General features: G+C 35.9%; 5 protein-coding genes across 5 annotated transcripts; 3 read left to right on the top strand and 2 right to left on the bottom strand.

Moving 5' to 3' along the window:
* Positions 1–191: 191 nt before the first annotated feature.
* LOC133682178 (uncharacterized protein At5g01610-like) lies at positions 192–867 on the top strand. Its single transcript, XM_062105455.1, has one exon. The coding sequence runs from the start codon at positions 274–276 to the stop codon at positions 793–795; it is 522 nt and encodes a 173-aa protein (XP_061961439.1). The 5' UTR covers positions 192–273; the 3' UTR covers positions 796–867.
* A 3,057-nt stretch (positions 868–3,924) lies between these two features.
* LOC133681513 (uncharacterized) lies at positions 3,925–4,797 on the top strand. The gene has a single exon (XM_062104563.1). The coding sequence runs from the start codon at positions 4,066–4,068 to the stop codon at positions 4,726–4,728; it is 663 nt and encodes a 220-aa protein (XP_061960547.1). The 5' UTR covers positions 3,925–4,065; the 3' UTR covers positions 4,729–4,797.
* A 3,823-nt stretch (positions 4,798–8,620) lies between these two features.
* LOC133681514 (protein SENESCENCE-ASSOCIATED GENE 21, mitochondrial-like) lies at positions 8,621–9,342 on the bottom strand. Its single transcript, XM_062104564.1, has one exon. It carries the CDS (start codon positions 9,197–9,199, stop codon positions 8,921–8,923), a length of 279 nt encoding a protein of 92 aa, XP_061960548.1. The 5' UTR covers positions 9,200–9,342; the 3' UTR covers positions 8,621–8,920.
* A 4,165-nt stretch (positions 9,343–13,507) lies between these two features.
* LOC133683074 (U1 small nuclear ribonucleoprotein A) lies at positions 13,508–17,044 on the top strand. The gene is made up of 5 exons (XM_062106586.1): positions 13,508–13,769; positions 13,887–14,059; positions 14,996–15,089; positions 15,813–15,901; positions 16,452–17,044. The coding sequence occupies exons 1-5, from the start codon at positions 13,655–13,657 to the stop codon at positions 16,743–16,745; spliced, it is 765 nt and encodes a 254-aa protein (XP_061962570.1). The 5' UTR covers positions 13,508–13,654; the 3' UTR covers positions 16,746–17,044.
* Positions 17,045–17,171: 127 nt separating this feature from the next.
* On the bottom strand, positions 17,172–19,067 carry LOC133683075 (mediator of RNA polymerase II transcription subunit 28). The gene is made up of 3 exons (XM_062106588.1): positions 18,698–19,067; positions 17,472–17,584; positions 17,172–17,394 (listed from the first exon to the last, which is right to left on the bottom strand). Exons 1-3 carry the CDS (start codon positions 18,879–18,881, stop codon positions 17,260–17,262), a joined length of 432 nt encoding a protein of 143 aa, XP_061962572.1. The 5' UTR covers positions 18,882–19,067; the 3' UTR covers positions 17,172–17,259.
* Positions 19,068–19,121: the final 54 nt, after the last annotated feature.

Genomic DNA, 19,121 nt, shown 5'->3' with positions numbered 1-19,121 from the left:
CTTAATAAAAAATAACTATAATAAAAAGACATGAGGTAACGAGTTACAAACTCTTAGAACAGAATACCTAACTCTGTAAAGCCACATCCGCCACTTTTAACTGCCACAAGGGCAGTAGCCTACGTAACTCTTTGTAGAACAGAAGGCCATTTTCAGGCTTCGTAATTATATATTTATCTACCCCGCGTTTCCCAAGTCCCAACGACGAGTCAATAAACCAACTACACAAGATTAATAAAGAGACTTGCAGGTCCACATTGGAGTACAGATGAAATGGGTTCGCCTCTCCGCTCAAGATCCATCTCTCCCATGGCTTCCCTCTGGCCAACTTTCTTGGTTCTAGCTCTCTCAGCATCTTCACTCGTCAATGCAGACGACACATCAACAGTATACGAAGTTCTCCAGGAATACGACTTTCCTATCGGTCTCCTTCCCGCAGGAGTAACGAGCTTCGAATTTAACAACTCAACAGGTAAGTTCACAGTCCATCTTAATGGCACTTGCTCATTCAAAATCGATTCATATGAGCTCAAGTACAAGTCCACTGTTAAGGGCGTGATAGCCAAAGACAAGCTCTCAAAATTAAGTGGGATTCAAGTGAAGGTGCTCTTCCTGTGGCTTAGCATTGTTGAAGTGACTCGTGATGAAGATGAACTAGAATTTTCTGTAGGGATTGCTTCTGCTAATTTTCCTGTGAGTAATTTCGATGAGTGCCCCATCTGTGGATGTGGCTTTGATTGTAAAGATGTCGACTTGAGGAAAGGCAGACTCAATCGTCGATTTTCTTCTTCTTAGAAATTTATTTAGGTCCCAGTGACTTGTCTTCGTTAGCATTTGCCAGAATAAATTAATGATTTTGTCTTTTAATTGTCCTGTCTTCATTTTTCATTCTTCATTTTTTCTTGAACATCTTCCGATTGATTTGTGTGGTCTGATAAAGTCTCTCTTCTTCTTAGAAATAAAATGTTTTAGTATAAAATTTATTTTTGTGATGCCAAATTGAATTTCATACAGACTTGATTGCATTAAAATGATCATAGGTATTCAAGGAGTCTAGCTTTTGTGATAGGATACAATTTAATTATACACAAAAACTTAATTATAAAAACTAATATTTTTTATTTGTTTTGTAGTTTTTAATGGTGTCCACATCTAAATTTCAACATCCACCTCTAAAACAAATACCTTTTGTATAGCTTAAAATTAACGTGCAGAAATTACTATAACCTTAAAATCTTTGATAAATATATTAAATATAAATATATTAAATTCATTAATTGTTGTTATTATATATATAAAAAAAAAATAAGCCAGAGGGGATTAAAGACCTTTAGCGTAACCATTTGAAGGAAAAAATCATCTTTATTGAATTTCCCTTTATACGAAGAATCCATAAACACCGTGATTGGCCTTTTAAGGTTGGAATGTGGCTGATCGAACGCTTTCTCTCTTGTTCCCTTTTTGCGGTGATTTTCTTTCCACACTTTCAACATCCAATGACTGCGTGAAAAAAGTGGAGTTTAGGATAAAAAAAATAAAATCTTAAAACATGAGGACCTAAATATCAAAAAATCAAATCTTTAGGTATTAAACTCCAGATTTTCAAGCCTTTTGAGTGGTACAAATTAAAATGGAATTTGTTATCTTTAAATGTTAACTTTGATCATTTTTTTAACCATGACCTAAAATTTAAAATTGTAATATCGACATTTCATGCAATATTAAAATATCCCTTGACAGATCACACAAGTAAGTGCTTACAATGCAAAACAAGTCCCTATCATGACTTGAATTTAACTACTTAAATTGATGAAATTTTAAGAATTATCTTAAAAAATATATAAAATACATATTTTTTGATGTGATTCAGTTAATTTCCGACCATTTCATAATTTTTTATCTTTCATTTATCATATGCATGTTGATGAATCAAAATAAAAAATTCTATAATAAAATATGTTTAGTGAGCATGACAATAATTAAGAAAGGGATATGGAATCAAAGTGAACATTGCAAACCCCTTTCTAAAGCAACTTGAGAGTACAGAGATAATCATAAGTAAAAAGAAAAAAAGAGGTAAAACATATGGAAACTTGTAGAAGATGAAAGAAGATAAGGTGAAAAGAAATATGTGCTTGATGAATGATGTATGGTATTTTAGAGAGAAAAAGAAAACACAAAAATATAAGAAAGAAATTTTATATGATGAAGAATTAAATAAAAAAACAGAAAAAAAAAACAAGTAAAGAAAAAACATGTATAACCCTAAAAAAACTCTCTATCAATATCTCCCTCTTATTCCATCCACTATCATTGATAACTCCTCCAACACCAATGACAACCATGACAAGACACCCCACATCGCTAGTAATAGCAACATCGACAACCTGACTACGCTATTTTTCTCTCCTACATTATTGCCATACAAAACCATCCCAACAAATCCCTTTTCTTTTTTTACCTAGAGCTCTAGTTTTCCCTCTCTCCATCATCCATAATAGAGCACTAGTAGAGAACCTAGTCACATCTATTCTCCCACACTTTCCCCATGTATAACAACAATAACAAAAAGAAAAAGAAAAAGAAACAAACAAGCAGACAGAGAAAACCCAAAACTTTAGGCTTTTCTTTCTCCCTTCATAGACGGTGGTGGGCGATATCACTCATAGAAAAAGGTAGAGGAAGGAGTACCGCAAATGGCAAGTCGATCCATGCATCTTGCAGCCTCACCAGCTCGTCTAATTAAGCGTGACAACTTAACAATGCTGACGGCGCATGATCTATATGCGCCAACATTGCCCCCCTCAGTTCTTGCAGCTTCATGACCATTTTAATAACTTTTAGAGGTTAATTTTGAGCCCTAAATGAATTGTGGAATAACTTTTATGATATTATTGATTTATGATAAAATTTGATTATTGTGAATAATTTTTAATTGATTGCATATCGTTGCAATTGTTTGTGAAATTTAAGATGTTAGGGTCCACACCATAATGTAGCAACCCTGTTAGTGTGATGCCATTGGCAAATTTTATTTTTAATATGAAATAAGGTTAAAATCATTACCCTATGATTTGGTTGGAAGGATTGGGCTGCAATATTTTTATCTAAGGTATAATGATTTGGTCTTGGTGTGGAAATTATATACATAAATATGTGTTTATTCGATATGTTGTTTGTGGTGAAATAAAGATTTTTTCAATTAATTTTATATGTTGAGTTTTTATATGGTATTTTTTGTTTGATATAAATGTGTATTAATTGTCTTTTATATGAGGAATCAACACAAGATTAGATGACCCGTTATTGTCTCCTATCACTGGATGTTGACTATCAAGAAATAGAATCAATTGATGCATGTATATATTTTTCATGTTGTCATTTTATATGTGTTATTGGTTTAATATAAATGTTTATCAACTATCATTTATTTGAGAACTCAACCCAAGATTAGAGGATCTGTTATTGGCTTTTATCCTTGAATGTTGACTATTTAATAATAAAATCAATGAATACATATTTATGTTGGTATTGCATGATTTTTATTTGATATAAATATATGTAAAATTTCTTTTATTTAATAACTTAACTCGGAATTAAAGGATCTATTATCAACTCCTATCCATAGATGTTGACTATCAGGTAATATAATTAGTGGATCCATGTTTAGTTTTTTTTTTAATAAATAATAATGTAATTTATTTTAGGTATAATTTATAGGTGTTGATTATTTTTCTTATTACATAGCTAGTCCTCGAAAATCAATTAGTGTTTCTAATTAATATAAAATTATGTGTCAAAATCATGATAACACAACTTTTAAGGATGAAATTGTAAAGAAAGAAAGTCCAATGATCGAGTTGAAAGAGAAAATTAAGGGTCTGAAAAGGGAAAGATTGACTACAAATCAGGTAAATGAATCTTAAAGAACAGTGCTTTACGACATTGTTTTGCTGCAGTAGAAGATTGATAAGGTTGAGTTCATCAGTATAGCAGTAATGAAACATTGATGATATCGAGGGGAAGAAACAAAAAGAAAACCAGAGACATTATCTAGGTTCTCCGATGGTGACAAAATCAGCACTCACCAATTACTTTTCCAAAAGTCATTACGTGTCCTCCCGAGTTCCAACGACTCCCCAAGCAGAAATCAACAAAATTTACCTAAATCCAGTATACAAAAATAAAAAACGAATCCTTTTCACACCAAGCAGAGCGACCCCAATGTCTTTCACCGCCATTTTCACCCTCTTCCTCATCCTATCACCGCTCGTCACTTCATCATCTCTCACCATCACCGACAATCTGCCAACGGCGTATGAAATCATAGCTGGATACAACTTCCCGATCGGTATTCTCCCAAAAGGTGTCACAGGCTACAAACTGGACAAAACTACTGGCGAATTCAGCGCCTTTTTGAACGGTTCGTGCAGTTTCTCTGTGGAAGGTTCTTATCAGCTTAACTACAAATCCACAATCGGTGGTTACATGAGCGATAACAGGCTAACGAGTTTGAGTGGAGTAAGTGTGAAGGTTATGTTTTTTTGGTTAAATATTGTGGAGGTTATTAGAAATGGAGATGAGCTCGATTTTTCTGTTGGAATCGCTTCCGCCAGTTTTCCAATCGATAATTTCTATGAGTGTCCACAGTGTGGGTGTGGGTTGAATTGCAATAATGTTGAGTTAGCAACCAAGCTTAGATCCAACCCCTTTGTTTCCTCTTTTTAGGGATTTATTTACCTGTTAATTAATGGATATTGAAGGGATGAATAATGGGATGCTTTTCTTTTAGTTTGACTTGGTATTGAATTGAATCGTTTTTTTTTTCTTGAAGGAAAAGAATTGGAAATTGTAAACCGTATATATGCAGCTTTCTTATAACATTGTCCGTTAAGCAATTAGCACGGCGTAGGCTCGCTTTGGGTTTTAGGATGTTTCCTTACATTCTTCATGCTGTCAACAAATTGGAGATGCTGACACAATTGTTAAATTTATTTCAAGAACTTGGTAGTAGAAGGTATCAAATCATTCAAATTTCAAACTGATACGGAAAACCAGTCTTGATTCTGGGCGGAACAATCACTGCATGGACATTTTGCAACAATCACCCCTTTCCTAATTATGTTTGCTTTGAACTCTATATGTTTCTTCTTTTATAATAAGGAAAAGTAACTTTTGAAAGAAGTTATTTAGAACTATCTATCTACTATATGAGGATGAGGTATGTGCTCAGCGTCTAACCAATATTCCTGAAAGGTTCTGCCTGGAAAGCTAAAGTTGCATCTCTTCGTTTCAAGGAATTATGGATCCTCGTTGGAGTTTCTTTTGGTTTAGAATGCCTGTGCTCATTTGGAACCTGTCCTTTTCTTACATGAGTATTGGCAACAGTATTTGGCCCATGAGTATAAGAACTTACAATACCCCTTTCGATGCAATTACAACTGCAATATCACAAGCTGCTAATTGTATTGTAGGAATGGCATTTGGCTGAGTCATTCCCAACTTTAGTCACTTGAGATGCAGAAAAACTATGGCCTTGGACTTGTTGATAAGTACTTGTAACTTGCTATAGTTTGTAAGGTCAAGAAATTATTCTCACTATTTGCAATTTGTTTTGTAGTACCCAGGATAACTTCATGAAAGAAAGCATGAGTATCTGAAAAATCTATTTTCACACATAAGCTTCAGTATTCTGAGGTTATTCTACCAAGCTCAAGCAAACACAGATAATAGATTTGAGAGGCTATACAGGTAATGTTGATATATCTGGTGGGAATATTAAATTCTTTGGTAGCTGGAATTCGTGTAAGCTGTTAGGACCTTGCAGGGTATGTAAAGTGTTCTTCTCCCTTGTTATGTTTTCTTAAGGTCTTAAAATAGTCAGACACCTCAAGATCGAGGTTTCAGTTGAGTCAGATTTGTTGAGTGAAGGTATCTTTCCGAGTTTTACTGGTTTGAAGTAGAAGAGGCTCTCTGCCTCATTGTTTGCAATTGCGCCTCTCCTAAAGCAGTAATGCCTAACACGGGCTTGCATTTGGAGAACGATGTTAAATTGCAGGGAGCTAACGTAGAGGAGTAAAACTGGGCCTCTGGGGATTACCGGATTAGAAGTTTCTCTGGTCCATGGAAAGCACGAATTTGACTGAGCGTGAAATTGAGGAAGCTGCATCATTTCATGCTGTCTTATCAAGGGACTGTCCTGCTGCCTTTCGTTTGCCAGCGCCGCCCATAGCTTGATTTGGAGAAAGGTATATTGTGGTTTTCACCAAATCCAAAAGGCAGGATCGGAGAACTTTCTTTAACTGTGCTTGCCTGTGACAGAACGAAGATGAGCACGTGCTCATAAAGCTTTTTCTCCTTGAACTGATCATGCGACGTGAAATACATGTTTCCCACGTCTTTCTTCTCCATACGGAGAAAATACTCCATCCAAAATGCGAATGGGAGATACAGCGCGGCTATATTAGCAACACAAAGACTGCCATGTACCAAAAGAAGGAGAAACAACAACATCGTTCCTAAATCCTACCTCAATTCTTGTTGATTTATGTTTGCTACTGGCACATTACAACAGGATTCTGTGCACAAGTCTCCCGTCCTGGTGTAATTAACCCGTATATCATCACCAAAACAAACCTCGTCTTGTAAGAAACTTGTTGCACGACACCCATCATGACATATACGAAAGATACCGTCTCCGCTGCTCCAACCATTATAAATTATCGACTTATTTGGGACGCGTAGACATCACAAGCATTTCCTAAATTTAATTCGTGGGAAAACTCTATCGGAATTTATGCATTGAAGTTGATGGATGCTCCAACCATTATAATAATTATTTTTAATGTTAATATATTAAAATGATTTAAAAATATAAAAAAATTAATTTAAAACTAAAACAATAGAATTTTTCAAAAACAAATTCTACCCGCAATCTAAAATATCTTATTCCAAGGTTCATTGCATTGTTAATTTGTTACCCAATCATTCATCCATTCCAGAATCTTATCAATTCTAGTTGAAATTGAGTTTCTATTCTTCAAGATTTTTCCTTTTGCAAGCAAACCCTGAAATGTTGGGTGAACCCACAAGAGAACCGTCCTCATATGCATGTCTTTCGATCTTGTTCTTCGAATTCGAATAATATTATATTAATGTTGAAATTACTGCCTACTCAAAATCAACAGAAAAGCCGTGCGTTTCCCTCGTCAATCGTCACTGTCACAATCAGACAGCTTTTATTTTTCTGCGAGCCAGACTCGACTATTCACCGAATCTTGGCTTTTTTGCAGTTTGCATTGCAACGTCAGATTCATCGCAAACTTTATACAGCTAGAGAACAAATAAAATAAAATAAAATATATACACAAACTGGCAACTGAACTTTGCCTAACTTCCCTTCTCGCCACCCATTATAATATTAGAAGATCATTATGCGATTTCAACTATAACGATCCCACAGATGAACAGTAGCTAGGTATCTTTAACGAATTACCCAGTAAAGGATGACAAAAGAAATTCTCAGCTGTCGCCACTTACTATATACGAGCTCGATTATTAAACCATTAACTGGCATAGAATAAATAGAGGAAGCCATCCTCAGCGGCGGAATCTCGATAAATTATTTGGAAGGCAGAAGACAAGCAAGGAGTGAATTATGCAATTCTCGGTTGGTGAGGGACCTGCTGTTGATGGTGTTGCCTACATTATTAGATTGATCAAACACCAAAGTTAGCATAATGGTAATATTAGACTGCACGCTATAATCAAAATATATGGTATTAGACTACGCACGTAAACAGCTAGGTGTTGCTTTTGGCTGAGCTTTATTTGTTTCAAGTTAGGAGGAGATCGTCCTATTCGTTCAAATATATTATTTATAATCACATGGATAAGGGTTTTCAACCATGCTTTGTGACTTGATAGAGGGCTTGATGACTTGTTTTTTTTTTTTAAGTGTTTTTTTATTAAAAGTAATATTTTTTTAGTTTTAACACTAGCATATCAAAACTATTAATAAGTTTTTAAAAAATAAATTTAATTTTTTTCAAGCAAAAACACAATTTAAAAATCGAGCTCAACCACTACATTATCAATCACTCCTTGTACAATGAAAATGTAGGTTTAGGTTTAGATTGTTTTTTTTTAAAATTAATTAGCTTGGTATGGATAATTTCTTTTATAATTCTAAAACTATAATTATTAGTTGGTTGCTTTGCTTGTAGTGTATGTTTGTTTTCATAGTAGAAATAATGTTTTCAAAAATTTTGAGAATTTTTGTTTGAAATTAATTTTTTTATTGTTTTCATGAGTTAATATAAAAAAAATATTTTAATATATTTTTAAATAAAAAAAATATTTTAAAAAACATAGTGACGATAATAGGCAATAACAAGGAAAGTAGCCACTCGTATTTCTCGTGGACTAATATTTTTTGTCACTGGTGTCTGGCCAATCACAAGCGGGCATTCCAAATCATTGAAAAAACTGGTTTTCAGGTTTCAGACCTGAACGTCATCAATTGAAATGGCAAAGCTATGCCTGCTGCCACGAAAATATCATGAAAAATTAATGGTTTTCGCATAAAGGGAAACAAAAACTAATAATTTGAGACCGTGTGTGATAAATAACCTGTAATTGCATAATGAATTTATAGGAAGAGATACTACATCTGTAAGATATCTGCGAATTCTGTCCCTTAAACAGAGAGAGGACAGAGATGTATGCCATAACAGTAATCGAATCGAGCCAAGATCTGTTTTTTTTTTTTTTTTGCACACACACCGATAGCCCAAGCTGCCAATGCATCAGAACCACCCCCCCCCCCCCACAACACACACGCGTCCATCGATCCTTCGTTTTGTACCGTAGAACATGATATAGTAATCAAATTTTATTAATAAGATTAGATAGTGATCTCTCAATGTTTCTTCAAGAGGGAAGCACGTAATCCAGCCTCATCGATTTCCTCCGCAACATTCCCTGGTCTGTAGAATCCAGTACGAGGATCTGGAACCCAGGGAGTCTTCTCGGTAGACTTGCCAACCTCCTCCCCCGTTTTCTTCACCGTGGCATCAGCACCGCTTCTTGCCTTGGACACAGCAGCTCCTTGTGATGCAACAGCTGAGAATCCTCTGCCGTTGATCGCCTTGCTGATCAAGCCAGAGATGACCTTTGTGTTTGAGGAAGAACGAGCCATTGTAATTAAGAACAGCTTATGATTTGATTCGAAACCTTGTGCAGCAGCTGAGAGAAACAAAGGGTCACTCTTCCTTTTTTCTTTCTAGACTCTCTCTGCTCAAGGTTGCGAAAACATGTGATGATAGAAGGTAGCCTTAAGGGGTTTATATAGAAAGAGACGGAAACTGAGACGCGTGAGGCTCGAAGAAGAACTAGCATCCACTACGGTTAAACGGTGGACCCTTTCAAATTACGCTAGGAGATATATGCAGTGAACTTCTATGTTCTTGCCACGTGATGACTGTTTCTTCTTTCTGCCGCTCTCGCCTGTCCCTTTTTTTTAACCTAAAATATCCATATTTTTTTAATGAAAAAGAAAACATTAATGACTTGGTTTTCGATCTTTTACAATCTTACTAAATTCTTCAGCTTAATGATGAGAAACATCGAAGATCCAACGGTTGAGAGAGTCAGAGGAGTGAAGACTCTGCTCACGCCAGAATCAAGCATGTGAAGAAGAAGCAAACAATCATCTAGGTGATGTTTAAGGATAAGAATTTGGAATTAAAAAATTTGTTTTTTTTTTGTTTCATGTTTAAACTCTATGGTTGCTCATATGATGACCGTGGAGCTAAAAAAGTTTTTTATTCCACATTAAAAAAGAGCGGCGTGAGCACAGTTATTAAACCCGGCCCGGCGGGTCAACCCGGAACCCAGGTGACCTGGGCAAACCCGGACGAGACCCGGTTTTTTTTTTTCAAATGTGGAATTTGAAACACATTAGTATATATATACTCTATGTTTCCAAGAAAAAAATCATGTTTTTTCAATGTGGGATAAAAAACCTTTTGGTTTAAATACTTAAACTTAAAAGGATAACATAGTGTTTTTTCAATATGGGATTTGAACCCCTTTCATATATATACACTATGTTCCCGTGAAAAAAACCATGTTTTTTCAATGTGGGATAAAAAAACCTTTTGGTTTAAATACTTCAACTTAAAATGATAACATAGTATCTTTTCAATGTGGGGTTTGAAGCCCTTTCATATATATACACTATGTTTCCATGAAAAAAACCATGTCTTTTCAATGTGGGATAAAAAACCTTTTGGTTTAAATACTTCAACTTAAAAGGATAACATAGTATCTTTTCAATGTGGGGTTTGAAACCCTTTCATATATATACACTATGTTCCCATGAAAAAAACCATGTTTTTTCAATGTGGGATAAAAAACCTTTTGGTTTAAATACTTCAACTTAAAAGGATAACATAATATCTTTTCAATGTGGGATTTGAAGCCCTTTCATATATATACTCCATGTTTCCGTGAAAAAAGTTATGTTTTTTCAATGTGGGATTTGAAACCCATTAGTATATATACTCTATGTTTCCAAGGAAAAAGTTATGTTTTTTCAATGTGGGATAAAAAAATTTTTTAGTTTAAATACTTTAACTTAAAACTGAACATAATATCTTTTTAATGTGGGATAAAAAACTTTTTAAAATATTCTTTTAAACTTCATAATATGTATAATCTATATTTACATGAATTTTTTCATATGAAATATTAAAACTTTATTTTTTTTTAATTTTTCCGGGTTAATCCGGGTTGACCCGAGTTGACCTCTGAAACCCGAGACCCGGCCTCTTGGCCAGGTCAACCCCGGACCGGTTCTAATAACTATAGACGTGAGAGCGGTGTCCTAAAAAAGTTAAAAGGACTCACAGCCGATGATGGTTAATTAGGGGTGCAACATGACATAAGCAGTCCACTTGAACCAGACAAGAGGGTCCCTATTTTGTGCGTGCGTGTGTTTTGCTTCTTCTTTTTTTCATTTTTCTGGAAGACAGATTCCTGGCCCAATGAACTCGTGAAAGATCAAGGAGAATTCCGACTGAGTCAAGAGTCAATAATAATTTAACTAAAATGGCTTTCAGTATGTGCAGATTCCAGCTCTTTAAATTGATGGGCTCTAAGCTTTAGGTGCCCAATTTCGAATTGAATTCTTGAGACAGATGCTCCTGGCTAATTGCTAAGGCGTTAACTCATGTGAACTCACGTGAACATGTTGTCGTGTCTCGATTTCACGACAGGAGAGTATTTGTGCATTGAGGTCCTGTCCAGGGAAATTAAAACCCCGTCTCCCAAGTGTCCGAGCTTCTCGTGCTTTTTGCCGAGTCTCTTTTTTTTCTTTCTAGGTATTATTAATTAATAGGGGTGGAATAAAAAAAACACACCAATTAATAAAAAAAAACCAAAAAAATCAAACTAGCAAAAAGATTAAACTAATTAATAAATTAAAAAAAACATTTGGTTCAATTTTGGTTGTATAGAGTTAAAATTGAAATAATCGAACCCGTTCAAATACAACTAAATTGTCCTCGACGTAAAATGTGTAGTTGTGGCAAGGATTCTGATTTTGATGTTAGCGAGAATTCCAAATATGCTTTTGTAGATGTTTTCTCTGCCCTCGCATCGGGCATATCATTGTTCTTGCTCGCAGTGATTATGATGTAAACGCATATGAATCGGTGATTCTTTTTATGTTATCTTTCGGCGTAATTGCAAATAATGGTTTAATTACATACAGTCGTTATATGATAGAGTTAGAGCAACTTCATAGAGTTTCTTGATAGCCTAGCAACCTCAAGCTTTTCCAGAGAACATAGAAGAACAAAAAAAATGGTTGGACGCAAATTTTTAAATTAAACAAATGCTAATGACACTGGAGAAGCAAAAATCCGTGATTAAGAAATTAGTTTAGACGTTGAGAACGATTACAAATTGCTAATCCAAATAAAAATCTCTTTGCGGACCACCACAGGCAGCGTAGCTGGAAGCTTTTTGAGAATTGAGAGCCTCAGACTCTGAAACACTAGGCAAATTCCATTTGGTGAGCCAACAGCAAAGCAATACCACACGACAGAGCATAGCTTTCTTGAAACCGGGGCGCGCATAAAAAGACAATAGTTATGTTGCTAGCATTTATTTATTTACCTTTTCTTAAAAAGATTTATTGTGGTCCTAAAGCGCTCTAACTTTGTCATGAATCATGTTCAGTCCGTGGCACACTCGCTCTTTTCTTTACCCTCACGATTGCATGGAGGCTGCAGCTGTTTCCTGACAGTCATTGCCTCCAGTAACAGCTGCTCAGTGGAGCTAGATAGCTGGTTTTCCAGCAACTTGTGTGAACTGTAATGATCTAGCATAAGGTCTGCTTTTCCAAGTTGGAACGTAACGTCACTGATCCAGTAAATCTAGCTTGGTTCTTCGTTTTCCGTGACTGCCTAGATTAGACGTCAAATTCTGATAGATGTAAAATTAATGGCATTTGACGTGCCCCATTAAAAACTTCTTTGTCAACACCTTTTTTTTTCTATTAAAAAAACCATCTGTCAAGATCCTGAGTGGCTCTAAATGACTCAAACTTTTAGTCAACTCCTTTCCTTTTATTTTCTTGTAGCTAACGATGTAAATGACTAAGAACAGAGCCATTCTTAGTATACCCTAGCAAAACAGAAGGCACAAGCAACAACAAACAAGGCTGGCATGAATTTCAAGTAGCCATGAGATATTACTCAAATTGGTGGTCACTTGCTTTGTTTTCTCGTTGTCTCCTTTTATATTCAGGGAAGCTGAGCACTAAAGAAAGATAGAGCAGAACCAAATGAAGTGGACTGGGAATCAAACAACGTTCATATGCATGCATCAAGAAAAAGTCCTCACGCCACTTGAGAATTGACGAGAGCCAAAGTCTTTCCATCCTTATCCTCTAACTCTAACTGGAGTGGTGTACATGACTATTACAGCGGTTATATTTTAAAATATTTTTTATTTAGAAATATATTAAAATAATATTTTTTTATTTTTTAAAAATTATTTTGATATCATCATATTAAAACAATTTAAAAATATAAAAAATTTAATTTTTTTAAAAACACGATTGATTTCAACTGTTTTTAAATATTACCTTCGTGTACTTGGTGATGAAATGACCCTCCTTAATACCTTATCTAGCTAGGCTACGTGGATCATTGCATACCAAAAGATGCAATGTGACCTTAGTTTTGATTTCAAAGGTTGGGATCGTATATATGCGGACAGAGTCATTCTTCTTCAAGATTTTAGAGGTCAAATTGCATGCCCTTCTCTTTTCTGGAAGCCAGCTTGATTGAAGGCCTTGGATAATGGGCCAAACCCAAAACTGACCTTATCTAATAATGGGCCAAGCTACTTACTCATAATCCAAGTAGGTGGATTGGGCAGACAAGTTGGGCCTGACGCACATCTGCTTCTCTCCCTCCTTTTCAGTGGCTGTTAGATTTTTGGGCAAAATGTAGATTGTAGAACCCTAATGAAATCAAATTAAACCCCCAGTCTTGCTCGTGTATTTATCAGCACAAACAGCTAACTCTCAGTCTCTTCTTCTTCGTTTTTTCTTTTCCAGCAAAATTTAGAGCTGGAATTCATGGCATTACAAGAGAGAGAAGAAATGGGAGATAACAATAATAGTACAGGCACTGATGTCTCGCAGAACATGACTATTTACATCAACAATCTCAACGAGAAGATCAAAATCGATGGTAATGTCAGATTCCCCTCTTCTTTCCTTTTTTTTTCTTCTTAATTTTCAATTGTCGTCGTCCTTCTCACATATATGGTTTGTATGTGATAATGTCTGACTTGGAAAAAAAAAAAAGAGTTGAAGACATCGCTGCACGCTGTGTTCTCGCAATTCGGGAAGATACTGGAGATATTGGCATTCAAGACATTGAAACACAAAGGGCAAGCTTGGGTTATTTTCGAGGATGTTCAGTCTGCCTCTAATGCTATACGGCAAATGCAGTCTTTCCCCTTTTATGATAAGCCCATGGTATGTATGTATGTATGTATGTATATTGTTAGGGTTTCTTTCTTCTTATATTATGTTTGAAGTTTTGAAATTATCCTATTTGTGTTCATATGTGAAACAATGGGTGTTATTTAAGATTTCTAGGCAGAATTTTAATGGAAAAAATTAAACAAACAAAAGATCAAGAAAACTTGCGACTGTATCTAGATCCACTAACTACAATAAAGTAAAAAAGAACACCTCTGTATTCGTGAAAGAAAACTCTAAAAAACTGTTGTGACAAGTTTCTCATGTTGTGGAAAAACCAAATACAAGAACTTAATGTGGACCAAACAATGCATGAAGTAAAACATTAATTATGGAATGATAAACATGAAATGATTATTATGAACATTCATGAACCAAGTCAGCATCACATTTTTCAACAGGAAAGTTCTTTAAATTGCAGAGGATTTAATAACTCTAGGGAACCTTGTGAAAAAATGGTTAATGTTTTCCTTAGATATTAAATGTCTTGCTTGGGTTGGACAGGAGGGCTCAAATGGACCTGATCGATGAAGGAGTGGCTGCTCTTTCTAGTGCTTATCTGCCCATATCTTATTCTGTGCATTGGTGGTTTCATAGCTTGAATTAGAAACAATTAGATCCTAGTTTGCTTGTAAGATACACGTTCTTACTTCTGCAGCATCAATCGGTAAAAATAAAGGTTCTTCAATAATTTTCTGGGTGGAATTTGTTCCTTCCTATTTACTAGTAGAGAAGAACCTTGTCACGTTTCTAACTTTTTCTTTCATTTGCTGTTTAATCTATTGGCAGAGAACCATATTTGAACATGATTCCTTTACTTTTCTTTTCCTCGAATTGACCAAGCTCATATTCTATGTTTCAACTATTGTAAAGCATGGATCCCTCTCTTTTGCCAAAAATTAATGTTGATGAAAAATATTTCGAATGCAGAGAATACAATATGCAAAAACTAAATCGGATATCATAGCAAAAGCTGATGGTACTTTTGTTCCACGGGAAAAACGAAGGAGGCATGAGGAAAAAGGTAAGGCATCTCTATCTTTCCCTCTCACACTTTTTTATGTTCTTTATTTAGTGAATGACAGAAAGAAACTCACTGATAAGTGCCAAGCATTTGCTTATAGTGTTTCTGATTTTTGCATGTGGGAGTAGTAGCACATTTTTTTATTTTTTTTATGTACCTTTATTTTGGATCTTGCAAGGATAGAACATGACCAATTGTAATTTTGTCTGTATTCACTGTCTGACTTCGCAAATTCGCAATTTTGATGTCATGGCCTTGCTCATATAGATTATAGAAAGATTGATTTGTGTAACTATGATTCTAAGTTATACACACACACACACACACACACACACACACACACATATATAGCATGAAACGGAATGTGTACTTGTGTTTGTAAACAATATGCATAGTGAACTTCTGTGCTGAGAACTCAGGACTGTATTTTTTTGCCACTCCTGCTTTTTAATGGGAGAAGTCAAAAGGTGATTTAATGGCAACAGGGATTAGTCGTGATTGTGGTAGTGGTTAGCTCTTTGTTTTGGACCTTTGGCCCCTTTCATAACCAAAAATATAAAAAGTTTTTAAACACACATGGTTGTGAAACAGTAGAGCGTGCACATGCTTGATAGTACTTTGAGATGTGGAACCGATTTGGGATAGATGTATCATTGTGTAGATTATGCTTCTTCAGTTTCTATGAATTATTTTCCTCTGAGATCTATATTTTTCTAATGACAGGGAAAAAGAAGAAAGATCAACATGATGCTAATCAAGTGGGAGCGGGTCTGACCCCTGCTTATGGCGGCGCCTACGGGACAACACCTTCTGTAAGCATGTTCTCTGTTCTATTAGGATTACCCTACTGGGTTCTTTAGAATATGTGGTTTTTAGGTTAATTTCATCTTCCTTTGTATCTTAATTGATTATGGATTTGACAGCATGTTTGTGATTACTATTCACCTGAAATTCAGCTAGTTAATTTTATATTTGGATTTGAAAATTAAGATTGACTTCTTTACCAACTAACTTTTGGTTGCTATAAAGTACAGAGAGCAGGCCAGCAAAGAGGATTGCATTTCTAGTGAGTTAATCTAGAGTGTTACTTCTCTTTGGTGATGGAAAACCCATTATTTGCTGATCCTATGTTGATCGACTTATCAAACATCAAACAATAATCCATCGCTAGTTACCTTGGCTAATGATAAACTACTTATGGAAATTAGTTTCACTTCCATTAATTAGTGAAAGAGTTCGTTGCTGAGATTCAAAAGGATACAGCCTGTTTTCAGAAACTGGTGAAGCTTAGCTGTCAATTTGTTGTGAAAAGAAAGTTCGATATCTCTTATTATGATCCTGACCTTCAAATTGTTGTTGCAGCTATTACAAATACCCTATCCAGGTGGTGTGAAATCTATGGTTCCTGAGGCTCCAGCTCCACCAAACAACATTCTGTTTATTCAAAATCTTCCAAATGAGACTACCCCGATGATGCTGCAAATGCTCTTCCAGCAGTATCCCGGTTTTAAGGAGGTCAGGATGGTGGAAGCAAAGCCAGGGATTGCCTTTGTAGAGTATGGAGATGAGATGCAATCGACAGGCGCAATGCATGGACTTCAGGGATTCAAGATACTTCAGCAGAATTCAATGTTAATTACCTACGCCAAGAAATAGACAAAAATGATTGGGTTTTCAGCTACTACTAGGGTAGGGCTGACATTAGGACCTTCAACTTCTTGCAAGCGTGTCCTGTTATCTTTTTCATTCTTTGTTTGAACAGGAGGTTTAGAGTTTTCGTGTATCATTGTAGCTATGAGTGACTTCTGTCAAATATTTTCCTTTGCTTCTGAGAATCACTCAACAGTAATTTTGCTTGAGTGTAATGTTGCGGATTAAATTAGATAATGCTGTTGCGGTGTTGCCAGATATAATCACATATTGGCCACCCAAAGACATTGGTCATTTTCAGTCAATCTTCGAGTTCGAGGCATGGCTGTTATCAGAAGGTGTTTTGATTAATCGCACATACTCGAAAGCTAAGGATAAAATAATGTTGGGCTCTAAGCCCGATTTACACACAAAAAAGAAGAAGAAAGAAGATAAAATAATGCCGGGCAAGCACTTGAATAAAAATAAATGTTATTGATCCCGATTTGGCATCCCAAATGTCTGATGCTAACAGGCTCTGTTACACTCTCTCTAATTCAGTGTTGTGTTTTTCCGCTTGATCTTTCAATTCCTTCCTCCACCCTTGAATCAATCTCTCTTGTCTCTTGATCAGCTCATCCTTTACTTTCAACTCTTCTTCCATCATAGCAATATCCTGTTAAGATGCAACACACCATTTCATCAGAGTTCCAATGATGCTTTAGGGAAGTGGAGCAAGTGGTGGGAATTTACCTTCCTCAGTGTTTCAGACATGGTTGGTTGATCTTCACGTTGCAGACCAATAAAATACAGTTGAAGCTTTTTGGCAGCCTCCATGAAATCCCTGGCATGTCTCTCCACATCAACTGGAACAATTGAAAAAGAAAACACTTTTCAGCATGTATCGTTTAATAGTTTTGTTTTAAAAACATAAACTAGTAGTCTAGTACTCTCGGCTTCTAGCTATATGAATGCGTCCAGCACTTCAATTAGTTTACACTAAATTCATGCCACACTATTCAAATTCATTCCCTTTTGATACAGTAGCAGACCCGGTGATAGAATGTCATGGAAAGAGTGATGAATGGCCAAACGAGAGGGGTGCATAAAGAAAAGTCAAGTTATTAGAGGAACGAAGAAAAAATATTTGCTCCCTAAAAGCCCAAAGTACATGCTACAGTTTCAGGACATGCATCAAAAGTGTAGTTCCGAAAAATCTCTACCACTTGTTCTCTACCACTTGTTTTTCTAGCAGTTTCCACCATCACGTTCATGCTTGGCAATTTTAGTTGTGATGGATGAGTAATGGACCAAGAGACATCAATGAAAAGATGAATCTCCAGGCAAACACCTACAGATCTTTGTCTATCTCCTAGAGCTTTAGGGTCTTTTTGTTAGGAGACAGGGCTTTGATTTAGGGGGGTGGATGAGGTCTGGATGGAGATTAAATAAAGAAAGGATTGGAAGGGTCCCTTCTATCTTTGCCTACTTATAATTTTCAATCCTCCCAATATGAGTAGATGCAGATTGGCTTCCATCCTTTCCCTCGTTAGCCAAACAAACTTAATATACAGGTTAATATCGATCCTTTCTCCTATCGACCCTTCCTTCCTGGTAAACATACCCTTAGTTTTTGTTCATTGGGAGGTAAGGTGGACCTTAGGCTTCATACAAAGTGTTGCTCCCTCCCTAACCCCTCCAAATCCCAAGTGTGAGTGGGATGACGAGAAGCAGCAATACCAACCTCATTAATAATAAATTGGAAAGGCAGGACTATCATCAGCCATTGTAGCTCCAATTATCCAAAACCTAAATGAACAGACTATAATCATTCTACAGCTATTTTCTTTTTGGATCTATGTTCTCCAAAATACTAAGCCTCAATTCCAATTATATTGCATTTCAGAAAATTACAAAAAATAAAAATTACACAACAATAAGCAACGGAATTAAAAAAGAGATCGATAGTTGTTACTAACTCTGATGAGAAGGATGGGGAGAGCGGTCAATGGCCTGGAGCTCTCTGGCAGGCAAGCATGGAAGCAAAGCCGCCTCTAAAGCCATCACACACCCAATCATGTCTTCTCTTGCTGCTCCTTGTTGCTGCTGCAGCTGCGATGGAGATTGTAGCTGCTGCTGATCTACGGCTTGTCTATCACCCATTTTCAATTACTCCCCTCCTCCCTACATGAAAGAAATCCCTCAACTCAACATGAAATTACTTCACTGCTTCCAATACTTTTTTTGCTCATTGGGCGTGTGTTTTATTCTGTTAGTTAGACGACTTCTCGTCTAAGTTGCCTTTCAAAATTCGCTCTTTTTAAAAATTCGAAAACCAAACCCCTCACCCGACCACCATGTAGTACTCCTGTATATATATAGATTTTATCAGGAAAATGCTAA

The sequence above is a fragment of the Populus nigra genome, chromosome 2 (genome assembly GCF_951802175.1).
Source record: "Populus nigra chromosome 2, ddPopNigr1.1, whole genome shotgun sequence".
NCBI lineage: Eukaryota > Viridiplantae > Streptophyta > Magnoliopsida > Malpighiales > Salicaceae > Populus > Populus nigra.
The sequence above is the reverse complement of the archived record's forward strand: the minus strand, read 5'-3'. Positions and strand labels throughout refer to the sequence as shown.

Excerpts from the sequence above, each read along its gene's own strand:
- LOC133682178 (XM_062105455.1), top strand. The coding sequence starts at position 274 with ATGGGTTCGCCTCTCCGCTCAAGATCCATCTCTCCCATGGCTTCCCTC.
- LOC133683075 (XM_062106588.1), bottom strand. The coding sequence starts at position 18,881 with ATGGGTGATAGACAAGCCGTAGATCAGCAGCAGCTACAATCTCCATCG. Across the intron at positions 17,585-18,697 it reads TCCCCATCCTTCTCATCAGA|TTGATGTGGAGAGACATGCC; the intron begins GTTAGTAACAAC and ends CAATTGTTCCAG. Across the intron at positions 17,395-17,471 it reads TGTCTGAAACACTGAGGAAG|GATATTGCTATGATGGAAGA; the intron begins GTAAATTCCCAC and ends GCATCTTAACAG.
- LOC133681513 (XM_062104563.1), top strand. The coding sequence starts at position 4,066 with ATGGTGACAAAATCAGCACTCACCAATTACTTTTCCAAAAGTCATTAC.
- LOC133683074 (XM_062106586.1), top strand. The coding sequence starts at position 13,655 with ATGGCATTACAAGAGAGAGAAGAAATGGGAGATAACAATAATAGTACA. Across the intron at positions 14,060-14,995 it reads CCTTTTATGATAAGCCCATG|AGAATACAATATGCAAAAAC; the intron begins GTATGTATGTAT and ends TTTCGAATGCAG. Across the intron at positions 15,902-16,451 it reads CCTACGGGACAACACCTTCT|CTATTACAAATACCCTATCC; the intron begins GTAAGCATGTTC and ends TTGTTGTTGCAG.
- LOC133681514 (XM_062104564.1), bottom strand. The coding sequence starts at position 9,199 with ATGGCTCGTTCTTCCTCAAACACAAAGGTCATCTCTGGCTTGATCAGC.